Raw genomic sequence first — 23,992 nt, 5'->3', positions numbered from 1 at the left:
TAGAAACGCAACGTTTGAAGCGCGGTTTACGTTGCTTAAGCTATTCACGTACAACCTGCGCAGCGTGGGTCGTAAATACGCAGATGGCGTATAACGGAACGTCTCGAAGGCAGCCGGACGACCTATGCGAGCGTACGTCGATGTCTGGAATTCCTATTTTCCGCAATAAACGAATCTTCCATTCAATCAAAGGTGCAAAAGCTGCATAAACTTTACATATATCCATAAGGTCCAGAGCGATTAAACTCACGCTATATGGATATTTTAGCTCCGTGGCGACAAAGGTAAGCGGAAACGGGGGGTTAGAACCGGAACACGGGGCCAAAACGTGTGAGGACAGACCGCAGCGGTTGTGGTAACCATATAAGGATGCGTTCAGGGTCTTAATGCTTTCAAATACGCGTTTTGATTATCACGATTTTTTCGACTTGAACCTAACACTTAGAATTCCGTGCTGAACTACTGGTAACATGCGTCATATAAAGCATTTATAATCCCCATCGGTCGGAAACCAGCTAAAGCCTCTTTAATTGTATAAGCTAAAATAAGAGACCCTTTAAAAAAAAAAAAGAAACCACAGTCGTGATGCAGATTACACCTATTTTGGCAATGATTTGTCTGTCAACTACCCTAAAGTTAGATTTGCAGTCTAACTGTATATTTGCCATTATATTTGTCCCTAGGTCCATTTGTTAAATGTGTGGATGTTGGAGTTAAAAGTTGAATCCTAAACACCCTAAAGATGGTGAGAGTGGAGCTGGATCAAGTTGTGATGAGGAGGATGAGGGAGGATGATATTGAAGCAGTCAAAGCCCTCATCAAGGTTTGCATAATCCCACAATGTTCATGGTAAATTTGTTCCTTTCCTGCAGATTAGTGTCTAAAACATCCATCACTGTTCCTTTAGGAGGGCTGCGAGGGCACAGAGAACCGACTCATCCTCCACATTCTCACTCGGCCGCTCTGCCTTTTCATCCTGGCCGTGCTGTCTTCCATCCTGCGATGCCTTGTCCACTCCTTCATCCTTGCTCTTGCCATTCCCGTCTTCCTGCTGATTGTCTTCCTCAAGATCACCATGCCGAGGTCCACGGGGGTTCTGGGCAGCAGCCGCCCTTACTGGGACTATGTCGGAAGCAGCTACAGGGGAACCCAGGATGAGACTCTCCAGAACCCCTATGCTCGGATCAGTGGAAAGACACCAGTGACTAAAGCGGTAAGTCTGCACTTCTTGTATTTTTTTGTCTATTCTCGTTAAGAAATGCCAGAGTCAAATAGTTTTTATTCTTTTATTCAGCCAAGACGCAGACTCGGAACCAAAGAGAAGGAGTCGACAGAGAAGATCACCCCTGAGAGGGAACAGACGGCGGGGCAGGTGTGGGTGGCAGACTGCGAGGGGGATATCCTCGGTTGCATCTTCAGGGAAAGTGAAAGTCGGGCAGGCGTCAGGAGGATCTGCAGGCTGGTGATCGGCAGCTGGTACCGCAGGGAGGGCCTGGGCCGGCTGCTGGTCCAGAGCCTGGAACAGAAAGAGAGTCAGAGGGGCGCTGACAGGGTGTACGCACACGTCCCCTACCCCTCCAAGGTGGGGGAGGTCTTCTTCAGGAAGCTGGGCTATCTGCAGCTCGGGGAGCAGAACGATGAGGACGATGGTGAAGAGGTGAAGCTGGAGCATCCAGAGAGGGGTTTCCTGGGATACCCCCTCACAAAGGTGTTTTATAAAGACCTGTGACGATGACCGTGCGGGTGGTGAAGAAAATCATCCAATTATAATCCGTCTGGATTTGAATGGCTCCATATATCCCTGTTTAATTGACCCTGATGTGCTATTTATTTACTGTTTACTTATTTAAAGAACCACTCCTGTCGTGAATTTTGTTTCTTATCATTTGCAATGAAATAAAACACCTCTTAAACTTTTTCCACCGCGTGTGTGGGTGTGATTGCATGCGTTGCACATTTGCCTGTATGTAAAACAATGCAGATGTGTAGAAGGATGTACAGTGACTGTATAGGAAGTGTGTGTGGTTTGTGTGAATGTGCATCTTGTCTGTCTGCTCGTAGCTTTTACTGTATGTGCTATCTGGCTTTCTCTTGCCAACTTTCACCTACAGTTTGTGGTTCCATGAGTCTGCATAAGCAGAGCTCTATCTTTTCACTTCAGACTTGCTTCCTTTATTTTAGTTTTTACTGTATATATCATTATTTATGATGACAAAACCAAATGAAGAGGAAAATCACATTTGGGCAAATTGTTTCTTCTTCTTCAAATTGCCATTGTTTCTGTTCATGGTTAGCAACATTTTTTTATTAAAACATGTTGAATGCATTAATAACATGTTTCAATAATGCATGTAATATGTTAAAAAAACAATTAAAAGGCAACACATTCTGACTGAGCTCTGTGGTTTGCAGGTGAATGACAGTTAACAAACTAAGTGAGGAAATGCTCACAGCACCAGCCTGCGGCTAACCGTAATATGGTTAGCAGTACTTGCACGTGCACTGCACTGCTACCGAAGCTGCTAACCTCAATGGGTGTGGGTCAAGTGTTCGCTCGCCACAGGTAAACACCACGGGACGTTTTTTTTTTTTAGAAGGCCAATGTGTGTAAAATGGAGGTCGGCCTCACCTGATGAAATAAAAGAGGAATAAAGCTCCTTTTCACTTGCAAATGTGAAATCATGCAAGCTGCACTGGAAAAAGTCACAGCCCTTTAATTAAAGATGAAAAAGTCCCCTGTAACACAACAATGCCGCATGAGCAAGTGTGTGGCCAGGTCATTTTCACCCTGTGAAAAAGGGTTTTACTGGCGACACGTCTTAATCATGGAGTTGTTTCTTCATGCCTGTCAGAGAGCAGACACCTGCTCACAGGGCCTCTAGCTTTGCAAACTGTGGCTATTATTGTTGTCAGGAAACAGATGTGAGTTCAAACACTGGAAAGAAACTCTGTTTGTGACTGTGGTCGTGTGCGTCTGCACGGTATGGCTGAGTGTGAGTGTTTGTGCGCGCGTACAGGGTGTGGGCGGGTGGGTTTTTTTTTTTGTCCGGAAAGTATGACTCGGCATTTCCTACACCCTGCCTCTGCCCCTGACTATGGGCAAAATGCACAGCCATGTCTGGCCGTGCTCTCCGACGAAGATGCACACTGGCCGAGTGTGAATGGGGCCGGTTGTGCACGTGAGCGTCCATGTGTGACTGGTAGTTGACCTTGGTCGGTCGTGGTCAAAAGCAGAGAGCCGGGTGGGAAGTGGTTACACAGAGTTGGCTTGTAATCAGGCTCTCGAAGTCAAGAAAAGACACATGCACAAGCTCAAGTGTGCACTGACGCTCGCCTCAGTGCACCTTCAAAGTAATGCAATGTGATGTGAGGTTGCTGGGAGCCGGTAGACACACATGATTCATTCTAAATTTGGGGGGCACCGCACAATCACCGTAGGATATATATATTAGATAAATTCATTCCAGATGATGTGTAACATTTAGACTGTGTTTTTGCCGCTCGTGCAGATGGCTAACACACGCACGTACGCAGATACGCACGCAGATGAGCTCCAAAAACAGCCACCCTGGGAAACGGTGAATTCCCCAAACCACAGAGTGCAGGAGAGGGTGAGGGGGAGTCATGGGAAAGCGAAACGCCGGCATACAATGAGCACGCTGGGCAAGGATGGAACAGACGGGGCCAAGGAAATGACAAAGGCAGAGTAAAACACATCTTAATTTAGCAAGAGCGGGTGAGAGCATCTGACAGTTCAAAGTCTCAGGAGTGAGATTTGGCCAAACTTTGTGGTTTGTGAGCCGGCCAGCTGTTCTCGCGCACACGTAGTGCGAGGGTGGCAGATTACAGCTCTGCTCCTTGCTTGACACAGTTTGGGAAAACCCAGATGAGAGGACAGAGTAGGTGTCAGGGCTTCCATGGTCTGGGAATGCCTACGGCTGCACCAGGCCCTGGAGCCTCCACGGTTGGGGTCTGACGCTTGGCAAATGAAAGGAGTGGGGGGGGGGGCAGCGGCGATCCAGGCGTGGAGGCGCGAGCTCCAATGTTTCGGTCAGCGACCTGTGAAAACCAGAGGACACTTGAGCGGACGTGTCTTCAATGATCGGAAATTTCCAGCCAGTTGGCTCCGTTTACTGACGTCGGTGAAAAACTCCAAAGGTTACGAATCACGTCAAACACAAATTACCTGTGGTCACTCAAAGCAGTAAAATCCGTATCCTCTAATTTGCTTTCCCAATAAGAATTATCTATTGCTTCTACCAAATGAATCAGCTTGTGAGCAAACGTCTTTTTAAAGCACATTAAAGCCATTTCCTGATAATGACTCTGGGAATTTCTGCCTATTGTGTGCATCACACCCGTTTCAAGCTACTCTATTTTTTTTAAAAACCTTCCATCCAATGAGAATCGGCATCTATAGTAGGCAGGATGTTTATGTTTAGAGGTATATACTCTCAGTTCCCCTCCTTTACCCCCAATACTCTCACACTTTCGCTCGTTTCTCATTTACCTACATTCATATCCCGCCCGCCGAGTGTCAAAGCGCGTCTTTCAAAATGATCACCAAGCTAGACAGGTGAGCAAAAATCATGCATTCTCTTCATGTCGTGTATACTTTTCGATTTGATGCATCTATTACACCTCAACTCTGTACGCACGTGGACAAAAATCATTTTTTACACATTAATAAATGGTGATACCAGGCTGAGACAATTGCATTCTCTTGGCTATCTGTGGCTCTATGACACCTAAGAACGCGACAAATTGCAGTTTCAACATTAATCGGTTCTGCGACCAGTTGTGAAAGTGAGAGCTGGAGTAAAATAAATGAATGTTAGTTGCCCTCTGAATGTCCATCGCTCACGTTTCGGTTAACCGCAGGTTTTACATGAGTTTACTGGGCTCACCTCGTTATTAATACCCAAAGTTCAAGGATGAATCAGCCGACTGTCTGTTTCAGCTAATGACAGCGGCAACTCTCGTCTCGGGTTTCTCGACATGAAACGCAGAACAACAACATTTGTGAAAGTTACCAGGAATGTGTAAATAGGCCGTGCTTCCCTATCATCCCACGCTAGCCTGTAGTGAAATGAGCTTCGCCCCTTTTTCTCAGTATGCTTTTGCCAAGAAAGAAGTTCATCTACCATTACAAGAATGTGCGATGGGCACGGGGCCGGCACGAGACCTACCTCTGCTTTGTGGTGAAGAGGCGAGTGGGCCCAGACACACTAACCTTTGACTTTGGACACCTCCGCAATCGCAGTGGCTGCCACGTAGAGGTAAGAGCTGCAGGTTAAGGGGACAGAACCTGGACTGAATCTAAATGTGCCTGTCTGCGATGTGAATACAGCTGCTTTTCCTGCGTTACCTGGGAGCCTTATGCCCTGGGTTGTGGGGTTACGGAGCCACCGGAGAGAAGAGGATCAGTTACTCCGTTACCTGGTTCTGCTCCTGGTCTCCCTGTGTCAACTGCTCCATCCAACTCTGCCAGTTTCTCAATAAAACCCCCAACCTTCGCCTCAGGATCTTTGTCTCTCGCCTTTACTTTTGTGACCTGGAGGACAGCCTTGAAAGAGAAGGCCTGAGGATGCTGACCAAAGCCGGCGTGAGGATCTCAGTGATGAGCTACAAAGGTGGCGGTGGTGGGCTTGGGGTTGGGGGGGTACATGAGCACCTGAGCTGGTGGATGCACAGAGCACCAAAAGTCATTTTATCTATATAAGGAAATATGGATGCTGGTGATAATGGGTTTATGTTTTTTTTTCCAGACTATTTCTATTGCTGGCAGAAATTTGTGGATTGCAAAAAGAGCAACTTCAAGGCCTGGGAAGAGCTGCATCAAAACTCTGTACGCCTCACCCGCAAACTCAATCGCATTCTGCAGGTAGAAGATCCAAAGCTGCTTTTGGAAAAGAAAAAAACAGCACTTTTCAAAGAAAATAACTTTTTCATTGACTTTTCCCCCCCTGCTTTTCCAGGCCTGGGATTTAGAAGACTTACGAGATGCTCTTAAGCTCCTCGGATTCTGAAACCTACTTCATGGCCTCATCTTCGTCATCTCGTCTTCGTCAGCTCTTTCATAAATAATGGTGTCTGTCCATCACTACAATTGCTAACCTGAGAATGTGAAAAAGTGCAAAAAATAACTTTTGTGTTGGAGCAAGGCTTGAAATGTAAGGTTGCTGCTTGTTTTTGTAGAAATGTCTGTGAAATAAAATCACATGCCTGGACTTACTGTCTATTGTGCATTCATCTGGAGCCAAATCATTGGTCATATCTGAGGAGGTTAAAACAGAAAATAGTGGTGATGTTATAAATTTCAAGCAAACCTGGAGAAAACAAGGAAAAAAGACAAGGGGAGAGCTGTGCAAATCTATCTTTATCATGGTTCAGTTAATGGGAACAGTGATGGAAGAGCAGCAGTAAGAAGCATCTAATTGGCAGTTTAAAAATAGCATTTGAGCTGTGCTAGTTTCTCAAACCACAATGAGCCTCAACACGGTGATAAAGAAGGAAATGAAACACATCGACCACTAACTATTCTACCTGAAGGTGATGCAGCAAAGGTGATGCTCAACGGTGCAGGAAGTGCAGCTTAACCAGCACTGACTCATCATGAAGCTGAAGAATGATGACTAAAAAAGATAAGCAGCTTTTGAGCTTTGGGGATAAATACTATTATGTAACATTAAATTTTATGTTAATAATGCAGCCCTTTTAAAACAACACACACCTGATGACCTACTTCCTTATAAGTGTAACTGATGCTCACATGTGGTGCCTGTAATGTAAAGTAGTGCTAGCTTGATTTAGCCAGATGCTTTGTTGGATCAGTGGTCTAATTGTTGCTTTATGATTCAACTATGTTGATTTTGTACACTAATGGGAACATAATTGCCCCGTTTAAATAACTAAATAAACAAACGGTGGACTCTGCCTTTAATAATAACACATCCTCCAGCGTGGTACATAGTTGCTGCGCGAGTACATCGTCCATTACGGTCACGTCGATGTTAACGGCGCACGGACACAGCTCTCAGCACCGGCGTGCACCGACCGTGTACAAATCAAGATGGCGACCGAGGGTCAGTCCGAGTACGAGTCGGTCCTCTGTGTCAAACCCGAGGTCAACGTTTACCGAATACCACCGAGAGCATCCAACCGGGCTATCAGGTGAGGGGGAGAGGGGCAGGCCCGACGCTGGGGCGGCGTCAGCGGCACCGCCGGGAGACCTACGCACCGAGCCCATCCGCTGGTCACGCAGCCTCCGGTCAGGTGGCCGTAGTTTTCGTGCGGGCGTATGTTTTTGCTGTGTAATTACAAGGTCATTACGGAAAATGCGTAACACAGCGGTACGCACAATAACAGGGATAACGGGCGGAACCGGGTTTAATCCCCTCGGTTTGTTTACACTCACGATATCGAATGAAAACGACGAATATTGACATTTCTCCAAAGTCCATTTGATTCTAATGTCGTAGTTCCACGCAATTATGTTAAAGTATCCCTCAATTGCGTCTTTGACTGAAAAGAACAGCAGCTTATGTAGTACAACTAGACAACTTTTAATATGCACGTATTGTTACATATATATTATGTTTGCAGGTTATTGTTTGCCACTGGCTGGTGCAGCATTGTCTGAGTGGCCCCGGCACCAGCTGTAGTCTGGGCCGGAGCCTCATGGGGCCCAGCCTTTGGTTCACTAGTGATCATATGCATAGTGAGTAACAGTGGTGATGTAACATTTCTGCCGTAGGTTTCAGTAAAATTCCTGCCCGGCGACTTAGTCACGTTCCATTCCGATAGAAAATAATACAGCCGGAGCGTGTGTGGGCGTGGAGTGAATCACGCTGGTGGCACAAACACAAACAAAGGTCCCTTGGCGTCTCCTTCTTCTCCCCTCAATGTGTCTCAATCACCTGCCTCACCTTTGTCATGCTTCTCTGTCCCCCCCCCCCCCCACATTTGTACACCAGGGCCGCCGATTGGAAGCTGGACTCCCCCGACTGGACGGGGCGAATGCGGCTGACGGCGCGGGGCAAAGTGGCCTACGTGAAACTGGAAGACAAGATCTCTGGTGAGCGACAGACAGACAGACAGACAGACAGACAGACAGACAGACAGACGACAGACAGACAGACAGACAGACAGACAGACAGACAGACAGGGCAGTGTCATTGTTTACTGCGCTGTCACTGTATAGTCTCCTCCACCACCCCCTCCCTGGTACTCATCTGTTCCAAGGTGACCCAGCCTGCGTCCAGCCAGGCGGGTTATTTCGAAGCTGATAATTATAATTAGATTATTACATTGTTTATTTATTTGTCGCCTGGAAAATAATCAAATGGGTTCCAATGTGGCTTAACTTTAGTGGGAGTTCGGCAGTTTTAGTCGCCGTACCTTTTGCGTCAGGTAATCGTGTTTTTGTGTTATTCCAAACAACAGGGGAGTTGTTTGCCCAAGCCCCAGTGACCGAATTCCCTGGCATCGCCGTGGAAACGGTCAGTGACTCAAGTCGCTACTTTGTGCTTCGCATTCAGGACGACAGCGGTGAGTAAAAGCTTTGTGATTGGAAACAATCACTCGAGCGAACAGCTGCTCAGCGTATGACGAAGAGCAGACGTTCAGCACGGTGATTTTCTTTTCCTCCCCTGAATGGTTGAAACCGCTTGTTATTGTTGTTATTGTGTTTTCCAGGTCGAAGCGCGTTCATAGGCATTGGCTTCGGCGACCGCTGCGATGCCTTTGATTTGAACGTTGCGCTTCAGGATCATTTCAAGTATGCGGCTGTTAGTGGTTGGTTGTTTTATTAGGGAAGGTACATTAAGTCCATTATTAAATATCTTCTTTTTATCTAGGTGGGTGAAACAGGAGAGTGAGTTTAGTAAGCAGGCCCAGGCTCCAGACTCCACTCCTAAACTGGACTTGGGCTTCAAAGAAGGACAGACTATTACTCTCAATATTGGGGTAATTATTTTTAAGCTTAATTTAGCGCACTAAATGATATAGATGCAGAACTGTGCCATAAATCTCACGCTCGTTGTCTGATTTAACATTTTTCTCTCGTCTCATTTTTCGGTCATTTCCAGCAATCAAAAAAGAAAGACAGGACTCGTCCCCAAAGTTCAGGTGGGCTCGGCCTTCTGCCACCTCCACCTGGGGGGAAGTTAGCTCCACCCCCTTCGTCTCGATCGACCAATCATGCTGTACAACCATCTGCAGGGGGAAGTGACACTGGTAGGTATTTGTGAGGGGGATCTTTTTGTGAATATTCATTCCTCTGAGATAATTAAATGTTGATTATGAAGCTTCTAATTGCTCAGAATTAACACGCAGTCGCTAATTTGGATGTATCACACATGATCGTGCAGGCAGGCTCAGTCCTGTTGCTGTGATGCACGAAGGAAGAAAAAGAAAAAATAATTGAAGAATGATTTAAATAAGGGCAATTAAAAAGGTTGATGTAGCTACAATATATTTATTTGCTGAGTTATAGACGTCTCTTTCACCATGTTGGCCAATGAAAAAAGTCTTTTTAGACCTCATGGAAGCAGTGACTGATACCAGCAGTCTTTTTTTGACTCTAGATCCACGATTTGTGACTACAGTTTCATAAATCGAATAGACAAAGACTTGCCATCAAAACGTGGATTAACCTTTTTTATTTTGATCGACAGCTACTTTGCTTGACCTGGACTGCAGTAATTCCAACTCAGCGCCTCCATCCAACACCTCCAGCACCACCACGCCCAGCGCTGACCTGTGGTCAGACTTTGACCCCGTGTCCCCAAAGTGACGAGGATCAGACCTGCTTTTACGCTCTTATTATGCAGCACTTTCTGGGCTCTCTCTCTCTCTCTTTGTCTCTCTCTCTCTCTCTCTGCCAAACATCTGTTCGTCTGTAGAGTTTGGGTCCGTCGTGGGTTTTGTTCTTTGGCCAGCTAAACCTTCAGTAACAGTCTGTATTTCTCACCCCTCCCTCCATCATTCCTTCCTTTTTTAATACCTCTTCACTCCGCATCCATTCCCCCTTTTGTTAAATTGACTTCGCCTCTGTGTTTTTCTGATTTTCATTTTAGAGTTTACAAAACTACGATAAAGGGAAACTTCTGAGTCATAATATATAGTGATGAGTGAATTTAATGTACAGAGAATACTTATTTAATGTATATATTGTCAGTAGCTGCTAGGTCCTGTCACTGGTGTTGTCACCTGTATGTACTGTAACTTGTACTGTCTCTGTCCTCAGCAGCTGGACTGACTGCATGCACCGACTGGGACAGTCTGGAGATAAAAGGCATAAAGTCTGCATTTAATGCAGCGATCGTTGAGACGGCACTTCTAATTTAGTTTACGTGTAAGAGGCTGACGTGCTACAGCTGACCAGCTCTCTCGAGGGGAGGTCTTGATGTTGCTAGAGATGTCGAGGCAAGCTTAATTTCACCCGGGACGGGTCTTCAGGGCCGTCTGCTTTGTCTCAGCTGGACATCGGCAGGAGACGGAGGCGAATGGGTGTCGGACGCAACTGGGTGTTGACGAAGAAACGAGAGGAACGAGTGTTTTTGTCGGGTCTCAGGGGGACACGGACGTGCGTAGTTTCCACGCAGTGCAGCCGCAAGGGCCCGGGAGCGAGACGCCCGAGGTCGCGACCCGTCTCCCGCTTGATGGATCGGTCTGTGTTTCTGCACTGTCGGGGGATGGGGGGTAGGGGGGGGTTGTTTCCTCCCTGTTCTGTTTTCTTTTTAAGAAGCCGATCATTGACGTCACTGGTGACGCGTCGTAGCGTAGAAATGAGATCAAACTGAGGCGCCTGTTTCCGTGTTATTTTGAATGTGCGTGCTGATTCTGGTAAATGTGATTCTGGGGCCGAGCCAGGGAGTGTTTTTGTTGTGATGTGGGACCATGTGGAGGCAGGAGTGATGTTGCACTCGCATCACAGGCACAAGGGTGCAGATCATTGTCTGAGGTATTGCTTCCCTCCCTCCTCCTGTTATTTGTTATCTCACTGTATGTATGTAAAGAAACGTACCTGGACATAAATATGCAAAGAAAAAGTTAACTGACTGTAAATGAGCCCCCCCCCTCCCCCCCGGTAACTAAAGCAACAGAATAAATAACAATAATGCAACAACTGTTGACCACGTGGGGTTTTTTTTATTTATTTTTGATACATTGGTGCACATACTGTAATACAGGGAGTTAAAATCTGCTTCTTTTTACAATGAACTAGCATTTGGCTGCTATAGGCCCATTAATACAGCACCTAAAGACGGTCAGAAACCATTAAATGCATGACCGTGGTCCAACAATACACAGGTAAAATAAGCACCTCTCCAATATTCACATACAAAGGACTAATATATAGATGTAGATATGTGTGTGCACACTTGTGCGTACAAGAGGGACCCCAGGTGGTGGATTTATGGTGTTATGGTCTGTTCTTTATGGCCACAGCTCTTGGATTTGGTCTCCACCTTCGAGGGTGGTCTCATCAGGCCATGTTTGCCCAGGTTTTGGTGTTACCAAGGCGATGGCGACAGTCATTCCTCTTAGTCGATCTCTCAACGCGCCTGGGCCACCCGGACAACTCTCGGCATCGCTCAGCTGTAATGACCAAAAGATGTTTCTGTGACGTTTGTTGGCTCAGACAGATGCTGTTTTTCTAACTGTTGACCTCTGACCTTTCCGGTACTCGTCCTGCGGGCACACCGTCCTCATGCAGATCTCTTTGTTGATCACATACACGCGGGGGAGACTGCATCACAGATAGAACAGCATCAGGGATATTGTACAAGGGACACGGGATCTGGTGCGATGCCACCATGGTAGCGTTACACACTGCCTGGAATTAAAACTGCCCTTTTATTACATTTGCACTCAAATCCCCAAACATGCGCTTTGTACTATGAAATCTCCGTTCCTCACTGAACTTGGTGTTTCACACGACGAGCAACATTTCAATATTTAAGGGTCCAGCAAGATTTGGTGACACCTAGTGGTGAGAATATAGACTGTAGGAGTTGAATATTAACACGTCAGAGACCCTGATTTACTGAGCCGAAAGTGATGGTAAACCACCTGCACCAATTATTAAATGAACATTTTAAATCCTAAATGAATGCAAAGACAGTAACTACTCAGTTATTACACACCCAATATACACACACGTTGACCTTAAACCTGCACTTTATAGGGCTGGGGTTCGTGTCGGGGTTCTGCATCACCTGTAGAAACACATGGCGCCGACGCACTGCTTGATGGGCCTGTGGACCGAATACATCCTCGTGCAGGGGTACATCTCCTCCCTGCAGTCTGCAGAGACAGGGGATGGAGAAGGTCAGTCAGTGAGAGCGGACAAGGCGGCCACCATCTTGTGGGACCCGTGACTCACTCGGAGGTACGGTGGCTGCAGGTGCCGCGGTGCTCTCTGGAAAGGAAAGGACACAATGAGAGTGGGAACCCGTGAAACCAGCCACAGGAGAAACGGAAGTCATGCGCCATAACGTGTGCCGGCTGTGAGTGTGACTCTGTGAGGAGGCTCACCGGGCTGTGGTTCCTGGGCTACAGCTGTGAGCGCTGTGGAACAGAAACCACATGAGGGGAGTGTTTCGCAGCATAAAAACAAACACGCAGGGACTCAACCATAATTAAACAAGATGATTTGTGTGTTCTGTTTGGCAGCCGTACCGTGGAAACTGCAGAGGAGCAGGACCACTGGAAGGCTGCCCATTCCTTCAACTTGTAAGAGGTATACTTTTACGAGCTAGAGGAAGCCGAAGAGGAAAAGAGTCGGGGTGATTTCACACTGAGGAACTGTTCAATATCCTCGCTCATGATCTGGCCACTGTTTATGTTTCCTTCAACCTGCTCGCACATAAATGCTGCTGGCGTTCCAGGTCACTGTAATGTTTTCCCTAAAGTTCTGCTCCACCTATAAACACAGAGAGTCGCGCCGTGTTTTGGGGAGCGGTGGAGGTGTTGGCCGCTGCTTTAGTTAATGTGTTCTGCAGGAGAACTTGCAGCGATTAGAAGCGACCAGATTAAAGGAAAAACACCTTTAAACAGAGGTTAAAACTGTCTTTTTATCTTCTCTTCCCCCCACCCCTCCTCACGCTTCCTTTCCTCCCGTCTTCCCTCCTCTCCCGCCCTCCATCATTCCTCTCCTGATGTGTCAGTGTAACTTTGGAGTCCAAGACGTGAGTTCTCTCTCAAGAATGTGTGTTTTTTTTTTTTTTTTTTGTGCCCGCTTTGAGCACCCCCACCTCCACCCCTCCACCCCTCCCCGGTTACAGTTGCACATTCTTTTACAGCTTTTCCGAGAACATGTCACAGCTTTCTGGCTGTATGATATTTCTGGCCCCTCTGAGCATCATTGTTTTGTCTTAAGTTGTCTTTTCCTCCCCCCCCCCACCCCCCCACTCTGATAATGGCAGACGGATGTTTCTGCAAGTACACATATGAAACATTTAGACCGTCTTGGTTTAACTCGATGCCACCTTGCGAGCTTGACGACTTCTTTTCCCCAAAAAAATTGTGCTTCCTGAGCTGTATAATGAGGAGTTTCGGCTCCTGAGTGAATGATCTGATTCGCATGAATGACGCCTTCCACATTTATATATTACAAAGGAAATATGTACATTATTCTCTTTAGATGTGAGATATTCTGCACTAGGTGAAATCTACAAATCGGTCAGATCCAAAAACAAGCATACTGGATTTGTACTCACAACTTTTGCTGTCGTCCACTGTTGCTTTACTTTTATGAATCTTTTGTCTCCTCTTTCCCCTCCTTTCTTCCTCCTTTCTCTTCACTCCCCTCCTTCTCCTCCTCCTCCCCCCGTTTTCCCAAAAACTTTCTTGCTTTTCACTTTTTCCCCTGCCCCAATCCAGGGAAAAGAAGAGAGCATGCAGCTCGAATCTCTCTTCTCTCTCGACTTATTTTCACTTTGGATCCATTGCTCCATCTTCTTAAGCCAGTGGATGAACTGGGTTGTTGCCCCTTCATGTTGTCACATAAAGCACCTGAAGGCTTCCATCGTCCCCACTAAATACAGCCGTCACTCCCAAAGATGAGCAGACCTTCCTACAAAATAACACCCAGCCTAACGTGTTTAACACCTGATTCTTTATTTAATTTATTTCCGTCCTCCTTTAGAGCAGCAACTGCAACCTTTGTTTAATCTGCTTTATTTATTGGTGGTTGAAACTGAAATAAGAAAGCAATAGGATTGACGTGACATCCCATCAGTAGTCCTGTTCATTTTGGGCTGCTGCACTACCTGTTTGACCAGCAGGGGGCGCGCTCCACGTGGAAATGCTCTCAGGCCTCTACAGAGACCGTGAGTGTGTTTCACACACGTGTTCATAATTTTAGTACCAAATATCTGTAACAGTGGCAGTAAATCATTCACATGTAAAATCAGCCCACTCTTGTCCCAAAGATCCTACTTATGAAGAAGCAAACTGCTGATGATTCTAATCGCGGAGTGTTCAGGAAAACTATACATATCTTAGATTTTACTTCAAAATATTACCGGTACACAATATTTCAATAGTTACTTTCGATTCAATTGGAAAACAGTTGAAAACGCGTCGATGTTCTGATCTCACTGTTTAATACCAGTTAATGACTGAATGTGTTGGAATCAAATGTGAGAGGTTTTTGAATCATGGAATCCAAGGATCCCATCTTAAAAAGAGCCTGAATGAAAAAAGGCTATCAATCCTGGGGATTAACGTCACCACTAACTGCATAAATAAATAAACAAACAAATAAATCAGTGCTGCATTATCACGAACAGCTACACTCCACATAAAACCTGAGGAAAACAAGGCCACAAACTGACATCGGCTCTTCTGCTGATTCAATAAACAAGGACACTCAGCAGGTGCTTGTCTGTGCTGGTAGATTAGGATCTAATTGTAGTGATGAATAACAGCGGTATAATGATCACTTCTAATCTTGAAATGTATCCATCCTTTGCACGCCGTTTGTGCTTGGGTCCATCAGTTAGGAGTTTAAGATGCATCCAAATGTGAGAGTGACTATCAAGGCCGTTGCTCTTGACCCCCTCGGACACTCGTTGTCCTGGCTGAGAAACTTGACTCGGTGGCGTTCAAGCTTGGCCGATATAAATGTTGCCGCACATACCCCCGAAGTCACAAACAGCAAGTCCGAATGCCTCGCGCCCCCACGGTTGGGCTGAATTCGAGAGGGAGAAACCCATCATCCGTCTGACATTTTGGGGTTACGCGGGATTCAAGTCAGCCGCCGCTGGCGTGGCCCTAACAAGGTCGCCGGGCGAACGCGATGACAGCTGGACAGATGGCGGCAGTGTAAGATAAAGAGATGAGCCATGAGGGATGATCAATCCTTCAAAGCACATCAACCTGCCACTCTGGCCACGCTGCCCTGGCAGGAGGGGAAGAACACCGAGGTGAGGAGAGGCCAAAAGAGGCCGCAGCCGAGAGGGGAGCCAGGAAGGGGAGTGGGAAAGTAATGTAAAATGGTTAAGGCTGTCATTCCAGATAGTAAACACTTGTTTATTAGCTGAGCTTGAATCCAGGAGGCACGCGAGGTCTGTAACGGTCCGACTCGGCATCTCCTTTTCACCCTGACACGCTCGCCCCTTCCCCTGCCCTGACTTCTATTTCAGCACCTGATACATGTTTTTTATGCAAGTACACACACACACACACACAAGTTGGCACAATGCATTCTCTGGCCCGTAACCTGAACCAGAACATCACAAATAGATGTTGAACGCCTGTACTAACGCGCACTATGTGTGAAGTAATTCAAAAAGAAAACTCTGCACTTCGGGGGCGTCTGTGGACCGTGTTCCTACAGCCGCTTCGGGCTGAAGGTCAGAGTGAACTCTCCCATTTGCAAGTTGCCATTTTGAGGTCTCACTACTGACCTGGAAAAATCTAATGTTGCTAATTAGTGCTTCTCACTCTCCAAGTGATAATCTGAGACTCAGCCATGGCTGCAAAGACTATCAATTATCAGAGGTTCAGGACAGACCCAAAAATCTCCCACTTACCTTTAGATATACTTTAAAACAGTCCAAAAATAATTACTAATTTTTTAATAAGGAGCGAGATCCGTATGTACACTATACAAATACTAGATACTTGTATAAATAGTGTCCATTAATGGCTGCTAGACTGCTGCTCTACAGTGGCTCAGTGCAAACGTATAAATATATCACCAGCCAGATCCACTGGGCTGGACGTAGTTTGGATTTTTTTGTCTTTAAATTTTTATTTTTCACACTGGACACAATCAAGTGACTTTTTAGTGCTGCCTGAGAGTTTTGACCCCCCCCATGTGGTGCCAAAACATGGTGAAATGAACACGCTGTACTTTGCTCTTCATCAACCTGGCTAACGTTGTCATCCTATCTTCAAACCCCCATGACAAATTACTAAACTTAGAAAAATAAAATTCACTGTTAAAGATTACACTTGTGGTTCATTAAGGACAAGCCGTCCTCACACTGTCCCCGTTTCTCCTGTCCCCGCTGTCTTCATGGATCTCAAACCAGATTTACACCTGCATTAGCATCTTCGTGTTGGCGCTCCATTGTCTCTGAGGTCCGGCACCATGTGTCACCGTTTGTCAGGCTCCCTCCACCCACAGAGTCACATGAGCATTTGCCTCCAAAAGAGTTTCAACTAAAACACTGTCAAGCTAAAGCTAATCGGGAATAAATGAAACTGAGACAACTGAGCAGAGGGGTCGTGAGAAGAGCCACACCAGGGAAAATCAATCAGCGAGATGGCCGTCGATAAAAAGAAAGCAGAGACGTGGGAGATATCAGGGAAGATGGGTCGCCATGTTCTCTCAGATTGTGCTGTTAAAGGCCTGCGGGCGCCAAGGCGGCCTGACTTCAGCATTTGGAGGGCTACAGAGTGCAGATAGTCAGAGCGAGGTGATGATGTGCATGGTGTGTAAATAGATGGTCCTGGGGTCTATTTTTAAATCCATCTGGAGTGGCCCTTGGCCGGGTTTAGCACCGGCCCAAGTCGCATACGCACGCACTCGCCCTGCATGTTAGCAGCTCGCTACCACAAGGAAGTGATTCCAGAAATTCAAATATTGTGCATTTTACCTCACACGGGTGGTTCAGGATGTGTTGGGCAATGCGGTTTTCCTTCCTTCCCTAAGATGCTGCTAATGACATATCTGGGATGGCTGCTGGGAATTGGCTGTCAGCCCAAATGCTGCTCTTTCATTTTTCAGCCAGTTGCTGTCCTCTGCAACAGAAGTAGGACAATATGGAGGCCAACCGGCGTGCGGAGGGTTCAACGCATCAACAAATCAGTCAAAGCCGTGCACGAGGATTACAAACTGATGGTATCAATCGATCGGTCCAGGGAACAGGCTGATGCGGAGCACAGTGGCTCACACGGTGTCAGTATCAGACAATCAGCGCAGATCCCACCGGCATCGCTATCGGGTTGTATTGTTCAGTCCAATTTTAGATGTGCTTCATGTGTTCTGCAGCACCTGTTGCTTCACCACGTCAAATGCGCCGCATCTTTCCACGGAAAGATTTCCCGACAGTGTTTATGGAGATTTAGAGTCACCAGCGACTATTTTTACAGGACTGAATTGATCACTCATCATTACAGGAGGAACATTAAAACGTTTGTCCCTCGATTCCATGTGTCTCCATCCTGTTTTTGTCACCTTTCTAAATGCCAAAATTATGCTAAATTCTTTCTGAAAATGTAACATTAACTGGATAGTTTACCACACTGCAATTCCTCTTTAAAGAGTTATAATGTTTTCTCTCCCGTTACAATTCATCCCATACTTATCTGATTTATGTAAGCATCAAAGAAGTTTTGGCTGTTTTAAATGATTGAAGGTCACGAGTGTCTGCCGTTAAACTTATATCGATTATAACAGCAACAGCGAATAATCGGCACATGTTTAACTGCAGACACTCTGATTAATTGTGTAATAAAAGACAAATCGGCATCATATTAATTAGAAACGTTCAGTGAAATCAGTCCTCTGTCAGGAGAACATTTTTATTTGATTTATTTATTCAGTTCAATTCAAAAGAACATTTTAAAACACTTTTCATCACAACTTTTAGTTTCAAATATCAGCTTTCTTTTATTTTCGTCTTCCTTCAGACACACATGAACACATATAAAGTACACTATTAACCAGCAAGGATGTTTATAAAAATAGGAAATTACAGCACCTTGTAAAATGTAACTAATAGATCTAAATGTCATCAAAAATAACATTTCAACATAATGTCAAACATGAGAAGTCCTGCTAAAAACCCAACAAAGTTCATCTTTCCCCTCTTCCCTCCCTCGCCGGTTCTTCGGCCACTCCCGCCTCCTCCCGTATCTTCTTGGCCTCTCTCTCGGCTTCCTCTGCCTTCCTCTTTTCCTCCCGCTCGGTCTCCATCAGCCAGGGGCCCCCCAGGTAGCTCAGGATCTCCTCGGGGCTTCCTCTGTGTTTGGGCTCTGGGTGGAGCAGCTCCTTGAAAAGAGTCATCACCAGTGGGCTGAGGCCCGCAAACTGGGAAGGAGGGGGGTTGTCCCTTAGGTTTTCCTCCATTTCCGTGTAAGTGTTTATCTGTTCATCGACACGTTCTCCATCATTCTCCTTTTTCCCCCTCTCAGCCTCGCGGTTGAACCATTTCTCGTATCTACGGTAGCCGCGGTCCTCGTGGGTGCTCTCCTCCCACGGGAAGCAGCCAGTCAAGAGGCAGTAGACCAGAACGCCAAGCGCCCAGCTGTCAATGCAGGGCTCCACTGTTATCCAAATGTCCTCCATCTCCTCATCAGTCCCACAGTTCTCCCGTTGCTCTCCTGCCTCTTTTGCAGGTTCCACTTCCGGGGTGCAGAAGGGCGACTCGTACCACACGGCCCGGACGGTGGAGCCGATGGCCCGGGTGAGGCCGAAGTCGCCCAGCTTGACCCAGCGACAGGAACTGTCGCACAGGAAGATGTTCTCGGGTTTGATGTCACGATGGACGAAGCCTAGCGAGTGAAGATGCGTGACGGCGCCACTCAGCTGGGCCATCACCCTCTGGACGCACTCTTCATCCACGCCGACCTGAGGAAGACAGAGCCTGCGTCACATTAGGGAACTGGAACGCAGACTGGAAATTTCCCCGTTGCTTCACATTGTCCCAGTCTAATCAGCGAGAGCAGAGCGCACTTTTCCATATCCGTGCACTGTGCACAGCTGTGTTACTGGCACAGATATGGAAGACGGGGGGAGCTGGAACCTTTATCAAACAACAGCTGTAGAATTTTCCATTAAACACCTATTGGAAAGTCACTGTGGCCTAAAGCAGCTTTCTCAGCATTGCATGAGCAAATCCATCTGCCAGGGCACAAACCTTTAAAGGCTTAAAAGTGCGAGCAAAAAAAACTTCACCACGCACGTGGATGTGGCGTGGCGTTCCCTTTTAAACTGTGGTCCTGTTGAAAACACTGTCAAGTGTCTGCTATGCTAGCTTGGCCGCACCATGCCTGGCATGAACGCTTTCACCCCTCAAATCCGCCAAACTGACCTCTGACACGATCACACTGTAGAGGTCACCGTAGAGACCCGCTTGCTGGGCAAAGACATAGTAGGACGGCGTGGAAAAGAAAATGCCGAGGGCCCGTGTCAGAGATGGGTGGGTGCAGTAGGAAAGAGAGAGGTTGTATTCACGCAGGAAGGAGGCGAGCGAGGTGGACAGGCGAGGGAAAAACTTCAGCGCCATCGGCGTTCCTAATGGGAATGACAACGAATATTGTATTCTGATTACATATGGAAAAAGATGAAGACGCAATATGCAGTGGATAGAAAACAGACCAACCTCTCTTTTTATGCACCGCTAACATGACTTTCCCATAGGTCCCTTCTCCGAGTAGCTTCACCAGCTGAAAGTGCTCAGATATGTTCAGGCTCTGCATGGACTGCGCCGTCAGGAAACACTGCTCATCGAGCGCCTCCGCCGCTGCAGTCTGCGTAAAAAACCCCACATATCAGGTCCCCGTAAGGCCCCGTCGAGCAGGCGTTTGTGTGCGGTCCCTGAAAGATGATAAAAACCTGCACGGGTGTGCACACACGTCCTGAGACGGTGTCATTTTGTGATTCCGTTTGCTGGCGGCTTCATTGGTATCAAGTGAGAGGTGATCTACGGTGTGACTGCCATGTGTTCATAGCAATTATGAATAATTACAACTGATTGAACCTTATGGGAAGCGTTTGTCTTTTTGGAAAATTGGAGATGAGCTTCCATGCACGCCATATTTTAGCGTTTCATTTATAGGAAATCGAAAATTGAGGTCACAGGTGATACTCCACCTTTTATAACAAGTTATACAGTTAAAAGGTCTCAGGTTTGAGTTGTTCCTCAACAACGAAACAGGAATCTGACGCGCAGCCAAAAATAAGACGGCAGGTTTCGACCAGTTTGAGTGTTCTCAGCACAAATGTGACGTTGACAGCTCTGTTTAAAATAGAGCTGATGATGGGCTGCTGCAACGTAGAAGGAACACTTGGGATGGATGGATGCAGGTTTTAACCCAGTGCTGTCTATATAATTGTTAACATCTGGATTAAAAACCCCTTTCATTCTTGCCTGGTAGCTCACGGGGAGATCATTATCGGCTCTACATTGAACTTTTCTGAGATAAATAAGTGTAATTATTTATGCTTGGAGGAAATGCAGACGTTTTGTTGAGCCACAGGCCGAGGGGTTAATTAATAACTCTAGTAATTAATCCTGACACATGCATCCCAGTCATTTCCAGCGCGGAACGTCTTGATATTTGCCCTGTAAACCGAGGCGAAATACTATTTAATCCTCAATTAGCAAATGACAGAGAGCAGCAAGTGGATTGGAGATTGTCGAGAGCTCCACAGGAACAGAAGTGATTATCAAGGTTGAAGTCAGTGACCAAGTGTTTAAAGGCTGAAAGTCTAGAATAGGAAATATCTGTTAATGCATTTGTAGAATACCTGTCTATCATGTGACCACAGCTGTAAGAACATCTTGTCATATTGCTATACAGCCCACCACACACTCCCAAATGTGCACAAACACTTTTGCATGTAAAGGAAAAAGTTGCATTCCATTTTTTTTATATATTTTTTTGCTCCGTTACAAATAACAAAGTGTGCACGTGAGTCGAATGCAGGGCCGTACTTACGGTCATTTTACTGATCAGTTGCTTCGTCTCACTTCAGTTAATCTCAGGTCTTTTCAGCATCTGAAGCCTTCAGACCAGGTGCTGCCAGAAGCTTCCGTGCTGGAGCTCAACTTCCTTCTCCAGGCTGCTAATTTTGCTTAGTCTTAGCTCCCACAGTTCCTTACAGCAACGGCTGCTTTATAGTGGAGCCCAATAGATGTTCGCTGGAGATCAGGATATTAGCTGGGTGCTGCACTCTCTCCCTCTCTTTTCCTGTTCTTGTGCCAACTGTCTGTCTGTCTGTCTGTCTGTCTCTCTGCCCCTGTCAGGTGTTATTCTGGCAATTATGCACAAACCAGCTACGAGGCATGACAAACTTCTCCTCCCCCCCCCCGTGTTGATATCCCACAGTTTCCAATCTGTCAGTCAGCCCGCTCACATTAACCCGTCGCTCGCCACCTCCCCGCTCCTCAGCTGCCACAAAGGCCCTTCCTCCCTCTCCTCTTTCCATTTCTCCGGCACTTTCTCACCCTCTCGGCCAGCCCGAGTCGGTGAATTCCATCCACAGTGTGGGATTCCTCATGTAATCAGCAGGTATGCCGGAATGCTTGGAACAGGCCAACGAGCTGTACCGGTGATCCCCCAATCTGCCTGGAATTACAGGGTACACTTAAGTAAGCCGTGACCCTTTGGTTGTGCGATTTCACCGTAAATTCCGACATGTTCTCCTAACTGTCCTATTGTCAGACGTGCCCGAGGTCCGTTATCATCTGCGGGACTCTCATCTGTTCTTTTCCTCATCACCATGGCCATTCCCATCCGCCACTCTCTCCTCATAAAACGTCTTTAATCTCTCCAAGTGCACGTTACAGCACAGCCTGGCATACCCAACAGCTGAACCTTTGCCTTGCAAAGCACCTTCACCTCCCTGGCCGTCTACATGCCATCTCCATTTCCCACTTAACACAGGCCCCAGGTCCGACCTCCCCCGCACCCCCCGGGGCCTCGACGCCCTCCTTCTCTTTCTGCTCGCTGGGGTGGATTTCCCCTGGTATTACACACTACAAGACTATTATTGCCCCACCACACTGTCCGTTATGTAACGCAAACACTGGCTGCTGTCACAACGGTCTGTTTCCTCCTCGGGTTACTAACACCGCGCAGGTCATGCGGCTGGCCGGGAATCAACAACTAATATCTGTGTCCAGGTTTGTGCCGGCGCTTTAGGGTGCTCGGGGCCTCTGCTATGACAACCTCCACCCCCACAACACGCCTGTCGTCCTTCTCTTCTCAGAGAGGGTTCATTCTCTGTCGGTTCCACTTGACCGGCGTTTGAAACGTGAACACGATTGAAGATTAAGCGACGCCGGTGCAAAGTGGGCCGTGCACGTACGCACGTACGTGTGGAGGTTCGCCGTTTCGCTCGGGACAGTTTCGCTGACTGTCACTGACGAGTTATGAAAGGCTCATATTTGGGTTTGGTTACACGACTCTTTGAGCGGGCCAACACGGACATCGATTGCAGGCGATGAAAGAAAAGTGCGTCTAACGTTTCCTGGAAGCGTCACGTGGAATCAGAATTTGAAGTTTGAAGAAGTTAAATTTCATGCCGCAAATGTTGCGCTAGAGTCTTGTTTAATGCGGGGAAACCTTTTATTTACGGCGGCGAAAAAGCAAATGAATTACAAGATAATTAAAGGGCACTATAAAGGTATATATAAAGGTATATCTGTAGGGGAGGTTCAGACACAGCAGAACAGGAAGGTCAAAGTAAGCTTTTAGTTGTGTGTTGGGATTTTGAGTTCTCTCTCCTCGTCCTCCATCGTGTTCTTTCCCTGCAGTGTTCCGCTCATCACCATAAAAATCTGGTCCTCGTTCCATAATTTCCATCTCGTTGAGTCGTGCATTTTTCTCCTGCAATCTGTTTCCCTGCGTGCCTTTTTTCCCCCAGCAGCGTTAGCTGTTAATTTGGCTTTTAAGCAGCTAACGTGCCTTTGTTCTTTTTTCCACTGCCTCACTGCTTCCTCAGCCATCCCGGGTTCTTGGAGCGCTGACCAATTCGTGGCTCGCCTGCCTTCTACCACCCGCTGGTCGTCAAAGTTCCATCGTTTGGGTTTTTATTAAAGACTGATTTACAAATGTTCCAGGTTTCGTCTCCGTCATTTTCCGATCCAGAATTGAAACCGTAACACTTTGCCTTCTCGGTCTCTTCTTCAGCACGTCTAGTGCACAGCGAAGGTACGGTTACACACAGTCACCTCTGCAGACTCACACTGCAGACTTCTACTGATTCGCTTCATCTCACTTGTTCCATACTGAGCAACTGTTGCCAGGCAATGAAAGAATGTCATTGTTGGAAGTGCCCGGCAACAAAGACAATATTTTTGTTCACATCACTGCTTGCAATACAAGCAGGTTTATCTGAAGAAATGTTTGCACACCAGTATGTTAGGAAGTGGTCTGTTCAACTCTTACGCTCTACAAATAAGCTCATTCACACCGTGAATAGAATTAATCCGTTTCAATTTACATTGATAATGATCACAACAAAGGGGAGAGGATACATCAGAGCCTCCGTTTCTGGGTTTCATTTCCGCTGCTCTTCTGTACGGACCTTATCCTGGTTTGATTTACTTTTAATGTGTGTGTTTAATGTCTAATGAACTCTTCACATCTCTCAGAACCCCATTTTACTGCCATTTCCCTTCTAAACACCTTCTCTGTTTCTGGGGCAGCTGTTTTCTCTGGCATTCGGAATCGTCTCCGCCTGATCACACACAGTAAGTGTCCAATTTGGGAAGATGAGCTACATCAGTGCATCAAAGCG

General features: G+C 46.7%; 5 protein-coding genes and 1 long non-coding RNA gene across 11 annotated transcripts; 3 read left to right on the top strand and 3 right to left on the bottom strand.

Annotated features, from left to right (window-relative positions):
- The first annotated feature begins 74 nt into the window (after window positions 1–74).
- Window positions 75–2,396, top strand: nat14 (N-acetyltransferase 14 (GCN5-related, putative)). Of its 4 annotated transcripts, none has more exons than XM_057046127.1 (4): window positions 75–192; window positions 684–823; window positions 908–1,213; window positions 1,295–2,396. In XM_057046127.1, exons 2-4 carry the CDS (start codon window positions 743–745, stop codon window positions 1,727–1,729), a joined length of 822 nt encoding a protein of 273 aa, XP_056902107.1. In that variant the 5' UTR covers window positions 75–192; window positions 684–742; the 3' UTR covers window positions 1,730–2,396. The 4 variants fall into 4 exon arrangements, with proteins under 4 accessions (XP_056902107.1, XP_056902106.1, XP_056902108.1 ...); XM_057046126.1 differs by having other exon boundaries at window positions 76–284; XM_057046128.1 differs by lacking the exon at window positions 75–192 and adding an exon at window positions 328–465.
- Window positions 1,273–7,060, bottom strand: LOC130533065 (uncharacterized). 2 transcript variants are annotated; one of them, XR_008952468.1, is made up of 7 exons: window positions 6,734–7,060; window positions 6,547–6,635; window positions 6,236–6,277; window positions 6,001–6,117; window positions 5,369–5,899; window positions 5,190–5,286; window positions 1,273–1,516 (listed from the first exon to the last, which is right to left on the bottom strand). It is a non-coding gene; the product is annotated as an uncharacterized LOC130533065 (long non-coding RNA). The 2 variants fall into 2 exon arrangements; XR_008952467.1 differs by having other exon boundaries at window positions 6,547–7,060.
- Window positions 4,470–6,230, top strand: aicda (activation-induced cytidine deaminase). 2 transcript variants are annotated; one of them, XM_057046175.1, is made up of 5 exons: window positions 4,470–4,576; window positions 5,114–5,279; window positions 5,351–5,633; window positions 5,769–5,884; window positions 5,979–6,230. In XM_057046175.1, exons 1-5 carry the CDS (start codon window positions 4,557–4,559, stop codon window positions 6,027–6,029), a joined length of 636 nt encoding a protein of 211 aa, XP_056902155.1. In that variant the 5' UTR covers window positions 4,470–4,556; the 3' UTR covers window positions 6,030–6,230. The 2 variants fall into 2 exon arrangements, with proteins under 2 accessions (XP_056902155.1, XP_056902154.1); XM_057046174.1 differs by having other exon boundaries at window positions 5,351–5,642.
- Window positions 6,986–11,131, top strand: LOC130533026 (adaptin ear-binding coat-associated protein 1-like). Its single transcript, XM_057046148.1, has 7 exons — window positions 6,986–7,173; window positions 7,977–8,077; window positions 8,446–8,550; window positions 8,698–8,779; window positions 8,859–8,967; window positions 9,090–9,237; window positions 9,678–11,131. The coding sequence occupies exons 1-7, from the start codon at window positions 7,073–7,075 to the stop codon at window positions 9,794–9,796; spliced, it is 765 nt and encodes a 254-aa protein (XP_056902128.1). The 5' UTR covers window positions 6,986–7,072; the 3' UTR covers window positions 9,797–11,131.
- Window positions 11,132–11,143: 12 nt separating this feature from the next.
- On the bottom strand, window positions 11,144–13,867 carry mfap5 (microfibril associated protein 5). Its single transcript, XM_057046193.1, has 7 exons — window positions 13,728–13,867; window positions 12,688–12,763; window positions 12,544–12,576; window positions 12,392–12,427; window positions 12,225–12,312; window positions 11,682–11,755; window positions 11,144–11,604 (listed from the first exon to the last, which is right to left on the bottom strand). The coding sequence occupies exons 2-7, from the start codon at window positions 12,728–12,730 to the stop codon at window positions 11,492–11,494; spliced, it is 387 nt and encodes a 128-aa protein (XP_056902173.1). The 5' UTR covers window positions 12,731–12,763; window positions 13,728–13,867; the 3' UTR covers window positions 11,144–11,491.
- A 4,148-nt stretch (window positions 13,868–18,015) lies between these two features.
- On the bottom strand, window positions 18,016–21,622 carry sbk3 (SH3 domain binding kinase family, member 3). Its single transcript, XM_057046093.1, has 4 exons — window positions 21,187–21,622; window positions 19,848–19,995; window positions 19,557–19,759; window positions 18,016–19,093 (listed from the first exon to the last, which is right to left on the bottom strand). Exons 1-4 carry the CDS (start codon window positions 21,190–21,192, stop codon window positions 18,320–18,322), a joined length of 1,131 nt encoding a protein of 376 aa, XP_056902073.1. The 5' UTR covers window positions 21,193–21,622; the 3' UTR covers window positions 18,016–18,319.
- Between the last annotated feature and the right edge of the window lie 2,370 nt (window positions 21,623–23,992).

This window comes from Takifugu flavidus, chromosome 10 (genome assembly GCF_003711565.1).
Source record: "Takifugu flavidus isolate HTHZ2018 chromosome 10, ASM371156v2, whole genome shotgun sequence".
NCBI lineage: Eukaryota > Metazoa > Chordata > Actinopteri > Tetraodontiformes > Tetraodontidae > Takifugu > Takifugu flavidus.
The sequence above is the reverse complement of the archived record's forward strand: the minus strand, read 5'-3'. Positions and strand labels throughout refer to the sequence as shown.